We start from the raw sequence: 8,077 nt of genomic DNA on the forward strand, positions 1-8,077 counted from the left end.
ACTGTATAAATGCACACACACCATATAGACAAAAGTATTGGGGAACCTGACCATTAAACTAACAGGGACTTTAATGGCATCGCATTGTTGAATACATATAAAGCTTTGTAGCTTTAACAGTTTCCACCCGTAAGAGAAGGCTCTCCGCAAGATTTTTAAATAAATTATTTGTTTATCGATCAAAAACCGAAGACTTTGTGATAGTTCATGGTAACTTTAAGCCTGGTGCAATGATAGGAAGTTTATCTTTACGCCTTCAATCATCTTTGATTCGGTGGCATGGTGCAGTGCATTGTGGGTAAGACGTCCGACCGCTGCTATATCTGTCTTTCTGCACCGGCTGAAGGAGACAGTTAGTAGCTATGAGAGGAATCCGGTCTCTGAACAATCTCCCCGTGAGTCCTGTTGTTTTCTCGGTTTGATCTGAGCTGGATAACCGACATGACCTAAAACATGCTCATTGTAGTTGTCGTTCTGCATGAAAAGTGAAATCGTGTTTAGCTGTTGTTAGCCTGCCGGCTAGTTAGCTTGCTAGTTGGTTAGCTAATGTAGGTTAATCGAAGCTATGGTGTGCTTGCGGGGTTTGACAGCGTTAATTAACACCGTCACCCTGTGTGTATTGAATGTTAAAATGAGGTCCAAGTAAAATAACCTGTTTATTCGGTTTAGCTTTGCTGCTTGTTGTAGCCTCTAGTGGTTCTTTGAATGCAACCTGAAGGTCATTTCCGAACTCTTGTATCTCATGTTTTTGGATCGAGGTGTCTCGAAACGCCCAACATCCCTAATTTGGTCATAATTTGGTGACATCCCTGTATTTTACTCATTCGCTGTTACAGTAACTGCCGCCTTTGTTGATAAAACACACAGTGTGTTTTTCGCCTGTACCAAATTTGCTCCGACCACTTGAGGAGATCTTCTTTGACCCAGCCCGGTCTTAATGACAGCTCGTCAGTGTCTGCTGTTTGACGTGCCACACATAGGGACAGTATGGACTACATGTAGTGCAAGTGCATACACATCGAATTAGCATAAAAACATCACTATTTAACTGCTTAACAATAGACAACTGAATCATATTTTTAATCGTTATTTACGTTAAATAAAGCTATCCAACATAATCATCTGTAGAGGCTTTTTTTGCACGGTATGTGAGGGATTTCTAAGTCATCACTTTTGGCCTGTGCCATTATTTTACCTCCAAAATAATAATAATAATAAATGTGATGTAGGGTTTTGTTTTTTGACTCCTGACTACTTGAGAGTCTCAAGTAGATATTTCATAGTTATTTCTTGTCTGTAAGTGGTGACCCGGTCAATTGGAAATTGACAAATTGATTTTTTTTTTTTCGTGTTTTACACTAATAGCTTTTAGGGGCTAAAGGAAGTAAAGTTATTCAGTAATTTATAGCTGCTGCTGACCAATTGATCTCTCACTCATTTACTTAGTTGGGTAGATGACAGCGAGTGTCATGAAACATTAGATGTCAAGTCAGTTTTTCATGGGAGGGGGAGATTTGGCCAGTCTAACATCAACCTGCTTTTGTCACTTGCACTTGAGCCTGTGGGGGAAAATATATCCTTCTGTACTGTTTACGTTTCTTGGAAGCTTTGCCACTCTCATGTAGAAATACTCTGAGCTAAAGTCACAGATAGTAGAAGTACTTCAGCATTTGTGCTTGTGTCCCATTACCACCAAAGAGGATGCTGTTGGAGGAAATGTTAAAGTGCTGCTAAAACACTTGTTCTAACTTTGGTTTCGACACTTCCTACAGAAACGTTGCTACGCCGCTGCCAGGAGGAGTGATTCTCTGACTGTACCCCTCCAAGGCCTCAAACCGTCCCCGGCTGCACCTCTCTCTCCCCAAAATGTCCAGGTAGGTGCTGCTCCTGTCAAAATCTAAAGCATTTATTCAGCTCACTCAATGCGGTTGTTAATTAATGTATTTTAATAAGTAAAGCAGAAGTTGTTTCCAGTTTGATTGCAAGTTACCAGTAAGATTTATTTATTCATATATATATTTTTTTACGCTGCTTCAGGTGTCCAAGCTTCCAAATGGTCTGGTGATAGCATCACTGGAGAACTACTCCCCCTTGTCCAGTGTTGGTGTGTTTGTGAAAGCAGGTAGTCGCTATGAGACTATGGAAAACCAGGGTGTCTCTCATGTGCTACGACTGGCAGCTAACCTGGTAATTATCTCTGCCAGGTGTGAGCCTGGAGGAGATTGTGTGTGTGTGTGTGTGTGTGTCATGAGGATTCATAATTTTTGAAAAACCTGTTTTTGTTCTGTTTCATACCATCATTGCCTGCTGACACCTCTTAATCAAACTAGAGAGGCCACAAGTGATTAATAACTGCCTCAGTTTGAAATAAAGGCACAGTAACTGTTCCCATCGGACCGATCGCTGCCAAATTTCAATACCCCTTGTGGGTTCTGTTGTGAATTCAAATAAATATTGATAAGATTCTTTTTTAGCTTTTTTTCTTTTCTTTTTTTTTTTTTTAATGAGTTTTTGCCATTTTAACCACATATGTTACAACATGGCTAAAGCGCTGATCGTGCCTTTTGGAAAACTGTAAAGCATGTCTTTAATAGCTTCTCTTAGCTGCTTATTGTGATTTAACATAGCAAAGACGCCATCTGGCAAACTGCAACAAGTGACCATGTGTTTTTACTAAATTAGCTGTTTTTGACAAATTAAGGACAGCTGACTCTCACTTTCCTTTTGTAGTGTATTAAACATTTTTAGAAGTGGTACCGTACAACTTGTACAACCTGTCACTTTTAATTCTTAAATCACCAACTCGCTGTGGTCTCTTGTCGTTTTGTAGACGACTAAGGGCGCGTCTGCCTTCAGGATCTGTCGTGGTGTGGAATCGCTGGGGGGTAGCCTGAGGTCAGTGAGGATACTCTCTGCACATGGACACACTGACGATCTTTTCCTGCTATAAATAAATACAACATCAGTGTAACTGTAGCCCACCACATTGAACCAACTGTGTCGTCGTCTGTTTTACCTGCAGTGTGACGTCATCGAGAGAAACCATGGTCTACACAGTAGACTGCTTGAGAGATCACCTGTAAGCGCATTCATGTTTTTACATCTTTTACTTCTAGTCAACATGAAGTTGTGTTGATGCGTCAATGTGTGTAGTAACTTTATTGTTTCTATGTGTGTGTCTGTCCAGAGATTCATTAATGGAGTATTTGGTCAATGTGACCTCAGCTCAGGAGTTCCGGCCGTGGGAGGTGAAAGACCTGACGCCCAGGGTGAAGACTGATAAAGCTCTGGCTCAGCAGTGTCCTCAGATAGGTTAGTTGAGCTCCCAACATCCTGCATTTTTATTGTGGAAATTGTGTTGTTAACATGTAAGGCTCAACACGGGGTTAAGTGATCTTGATCACTAGGACCAAAGCAAATAGCACAGAACTGTTGCCATGATATGCTATATTTTGCCAAGTTTGAGCGCAAAATTAGGGCAATATCAGACCTTTTTGACAAATGTAGGTCCGTTGTTCACTGACAATTTCTTCGGTTAAAAGCTGCAAGAAGAAGACGCTTAGCAGGCTGTTGATTCTCAGTAGGGCTGGCACATTGCGGTCAGGATTTGACGCTAACTTTTTTCAAAAGGAGCAACTGTGCTTCTAAAGGAAAAGAAAATTAGGAGCACACAAAGAAATTGAAGAGCACACAGAAAAATGTTCGAGTTTATTGACAAAAATATTACATATTTATACTGCTCGTGCCTGTGTGTCCAAAGTTATAAAATTGCCAATTATCAGGCAAATATAAAATATGTACAAAGTGTTATAATTCGTCTGTCTTCAATCAGTAAATTTAAACTAGACTTAAAAAGTAGTAATGTTTAGTTAGATAATACTTGACTCAAAGCAATAAAGATAATATATTTGCTCACTGCGCCTAAATAACTTTCTGGTTCACACATATCTATGTTCATGGGCAAATACGAGTGAAATACTCGCACTGTCAACCCCCCTGGACTCCATATTCACATTAACAGTAGTTCTTAAAGACAGAGTGAAATAAAAAATACACTTTCAAAGTACTAATCTCATGTCCGTTGTGTTAATTGTTCATGTTTGTCTTGTTCCATGCTGAATATGTGCCATTAAAAAAAATTCCCCCCATTTTCTGAGGTTTAATTTATTTATTTAAACCTTCACCATCCTCCTCTCTGTGACTCTGTCTGAGATTTAACGTGTCATTTATGGAGGCTGCTTTCTTTAACTCTGCGTGTTTTCTGTTTTCTCCCGCAGGTGTAATTGAGAAATTGCATGAGGCAGCGTACAAAAACGCCCTGTCCAACTCTCTGTACTGCCCTGACTACATGGTCGGTCGAATCTCTCCCAACCAGGTACTGCTGTGTTTTGTTGTGTTTCTCCACATTCTTTATGAAAGTAGTTAATTGTTTGGTCTCGGAGATCATTCTCTGTTAGTTTGTGCATAGTTCTTACACACCTCTACTCCTCCTTATCCTCCCCTCGTAGCTGCATTCATTTGTTGAGGACAATTTCACCACTGGCAGAATGGCTCTTGTAGGACTTGGTGAGTGTCTACCTGCTCTTGTCTGACTGCACGTTTTGTCACGGCTGCTCTCTTCTCATCAGAAGCCATGGCCAGACACACTGATGAAAATAAAATGTATGTGTGTGCGTGTGCGCTTATAGTCCTCTCACATTCCATTTGACTTCTGACCAGGGACAGGGTTGCTTAGTCAGTACTGTCTAGCCACAGTCATACCCTCACATGTATGCATTTTTGAACATGTTTGCACATGCTGGGTATGTCTGAATGATGACACAACGCGCTCTTATGGAAGTTCCTGCCCTTTTTTTGGTATGTGTGATATTTCTCAGGACATGAAGCTGCTCTGCTTAATGTTTATGTCAGTATTGTCTCATTTCTGTCTCCAGGTGTGAAGCACTCTGTCCTGAGGCAGGTGGGCGAGGGGCTCCTGAGTGTCCGCACTGGTGCTGGAGCACCTACGGCTAAGGCTGTGTACCGTGGAGGTAAAGCTCATGTTTGATCACAGCATTATGCTCTCTGAGATCTATTACTGTCTTGATGCTATTGGGTGCATGTGTGTTTGGTGAGTTTAGGTGAGCTGCGGGTTCAGACCAACGACGACCTGGTCCATGCACTGATTGCCAGTGAGGGTGGTGTGGCAGGTAGTGCAGAGGCTAATGCCTTCAGCGTGTTGCAAAGGATCCTGGGAGCTGGGCCACATGTAAAGAGAGGCTCCAACATCACCAGCAAAATGAGTCAGGGTATTGCCAAAGCTACTGGACAGCCCTTTGATGTAAGTTTTTTTTTTATGAAAGGAAATAAATCCAGCTATATTTCTTTTTTAGTTTTTAATACAGTAAGTTGAGTTTGTCACCTAATGTCAGATGACCTCTGGCTGTCTTTCAGGCCACAGCCTTCAATGCCTCATACTCGGACTCTGGTCTGTTTGGCATCTATACAATTGCACAAGCTGACTCAGCAGGAGAGGTGATTGCCAAATTCTCTCCTTCCAAGACAAATGTCATCCACAGCTAAAATGTGCAAAGGTGCCAGAATCTGTATTTCACTGAACTCGTGCTTGTTGCCATCCTCTGCGTAGGTGATCAAAGCTGCAGTTGCTCAAGCAAGAGGTGTGGCTGAGGGAAATGTATCAGCAGCTGACATCACCAGAGCAAAGTGAGTTCACTTACTGAAGGTGAACCTGCTGTGTACCAGATGGAGGTGGTTTAAAATGTGTTCTTGACTCTGATCTGTGTTTGACTTGCCTACATAGGAACCAGGTGAAAACAGAGTACCTGATGTCACTCGAGAGCCCTGAAAGCCTTTTGGAGGAGATCGGTGCTCAGGCTCTGGCCACTGCAGGGTACCAGCTCCCCGACAATGTTGTCCAGGCTATAGATGCTGTAACCAAGGACGAAGTGGTCAAGGTGAGTGCCTTCACTATAGAGGTGGAAACGCTGAATGGTCATAAGTTTAGCTTTTTTGTCAGTCCTTCATTTCTGTGATGCTTTGCTTTTTACATGTTCAGTAGAATCTACTATTGCACTATCAAACCTCCCAGCTTTCCAGCTGGGAGTGCACTGACCAGACTACAGGAGGTAGCTGTGGTGTTATTGGAGAATCAGCAAGCCTATCTATTAGACATAAGAGGCATCACTACAATTTATTTCCATTTCATTAGTTGAACTGTTGGTTTTGCAATGAGCTGCCCTCTGACTGCCCCCTTGGTGGAGGTCTGAGAGCAATTTCTAATCGAGTATCTAGTTATCATCAGGGACATCCCAGGGTTTTTAGGAGTCTGCTCACACTGATACGCTAATAAAAAAAAGATTCATTTGTAAGAAAGTGAAAATATTAAATATAACTGGTTAAGTAGGTCTAAATAAATAAAGTCCACCACACTGTCTACTTAGAAAAATCCCGGCCTTTAGACAAATGTAGTTGATGACCCCTGTTGTACCTAACCAGTTTACCTTAAGTGATAGTGAGAGTACCGATATCGGCAAGTATGTAATTGCAAGTATTTGTACTTGGGCAGAAAGAATTCCTCCCTAATAAACACAGTGTCCATACCTGGTAGGACCAGTTTGCGGATACACAAACTTAGCGATAAGCTGGTGAACACAGAGGAACATTTAGCAGCTTCCGAGACACATGTTTCCCTGAGGAGTGGAGACCAAAATCAGAGCTAAAAGGATTCATACCGATAAATGGGTGCTAATGTTGCATTCTCATTTTTTGCTGAATGTGTAAATAGGCATCTATCTGTTTGCTAACCTGTTCATTACAACAACTTCGTATGGTGATAATTTGTCAAGTGTTGTGTTTGCATTTTACAGATATATAAAGTTTATTAATTTCCACAGATGGAATTATTGAACTATTTATTTGTTTATTACGGATTTTACTTCAACGACAGTAAGTGGAGTTGTGTGCTGTTTGAGTAGTAGTTTGGCGCATATGCAACTGACCAAGTAGTGAATTAAAAGGTTTTAATGGAGCATTTGAATGAATTTCTTTTTTTTTCTTTTTTTACAGGCTGCAAAAAAATTTGTAGATGGCAAGAAGACCATGGCAGCTAGTGGATGCCTTAAGAATACCCCGTTCGTAGATGAAGTATGAAAGCAAAGTATAAGAAGTGCTGATGTTAAATCAGGCATGATGTGCCTGGCTGCGTAAAACAGAAAGAGGACCTCAGAGCTCAGACCTCAGAACCACAGCCACCTGCAGCAGTTCATCTGATTTCAACAGTCAATTGTAATTTGTCCTGCAGTAAGTGTAAACACCACACCAGGGAGCCAGAGAATCATAATGCAATTTTTTTTTGTTTTGTCAATTTAAGTGTATATCTATGTAAATTAAAATAATAACTTGAAGAACATCTGGTTGTCGCTTGAATCTGTATCCTGGAATGAATCCAGTGTTTACTGTAGGTTTTAATGGTGTGTCAGGAGTGTAGTGGTTGAAAGGGCTGTTCAGGCAGTAAGTATTTTTAGCATGTAGATAAATTATTCTGTTCATCAGCCAATAGGGGGACCCAAAGGTATAAACAAAACCAAGGATTGAAAGTTGGCTTTAATCCAATGCTGAACATCCTTAATTTTGGCTCAGGCAACCCTGTGAAATAAGCATCAAGCTCATTTACTTTAGTAAAAGTTGCTATAATAGCAAAATGTACATAACTGTACTCTTTGTATGTTGAGATCTAATCGAGATCTAGTATTGAATTATTACTGCTTAGTTTAGCAGAATTTATATGTTGCAGCTGGATGAGGCTGAGCTAATTTTAACTGCTGTAGTTTAACAACAACGATGCATTGTATTTTATAAACATGATATATTTTGCATGCAATATATTAAACACTGCAGTAAAAAGTACAATAAAATGGGAAAATGGAATCATAAATACCTCAGAATTGTACTTTAAACATACCACTTGGGTAAATTCGTCCTGTGTGCACTGTGTATTTTCTCTGTTACCTTGAAGTTCGCCTCAAACTTATTTTGCCCAGTCACAGAGTACCAATGTCATGGACTAAGACTACCATCT

The 8,077-nt window shown here is 40.7% G+C and overlaps 1 protein-coding gene across 1 annotated transcript; it reads left to right on the forward strand.

Annotated features, from left to right (window-relative positions):
* Window positions 1-264: 264 nt before the first annotated feature.
* LOC124073074 (cytochrome b-c1 complex subunit 2, mitochondrial) lies at window positions 265-7,408 on the forward strand. The gene is made up of 14 exons (XM_046414986.1): window positions 265-395; window positions 1,773-1,874; window positions 2,038-2,187; window positions 2,831-2,895; window positions 3,023-3,079; window positions 3,188-3,312; window positions 4,278-4,375; window positions 4,509-4,566; window positions 4,935-5,030; window positions 5,121-5,320; window positions 5,434-5,514; window positions 5,627-5,703; window positions 5,801-5,954; window positions 7,066-7,408. Exons 1-14 carry the CDS (start codon window positions 363-365, stop codon window positions 7,147-7,149), a joined length of 1,380 nt encoding a protein of 459 aa, XP_046270942.1. The 5' UTR covers window positions 265-362; the 3' UTR covers window positions 7,150-7,408.
* The last annotated feature ends 669 nt before the right edge of the window (window positions 7,409-8,077 follow it).

Source organism: Scatophagus argus, chromosome 16 (genome assembly GCF_020382885.2).
Source record: "Scatophagus argus isolate fScaArg1 chromosome 16, fScaArg1.pri, whole genome shotgun sequence".
Taxonomy (NCBI): domain Eukaryota; kingdom Metazoa; phylum Chordata; class Actinopteri; family Scatophagidae; genus Scatophagus; species Scatophagus argus.

Bases quoted from the DNA above. Each gene is read 5' to 3' on its own strand.
- LOC124073074 (XM_046414986.1), top strand. From the start codon at position 363: ATGAGAGGAATCCGGTCTCTGAACAATCTCCCC. The intron at 5,321-5,433 runs GTAAGTTTTTTT...GCTGTCTTTCAG, and splicing joins CTACTGGACAGCCCTTTGAT to GCCACAGCCTTCAATGCCTC. The intron at 5,515-5,626 runs GTGATTGCCAAA...TCCTCTGCGTAG, and splicing joins AAGCTGACTCAGCAGGAGAG to GTGATCAAAGCTGCAGTTGC.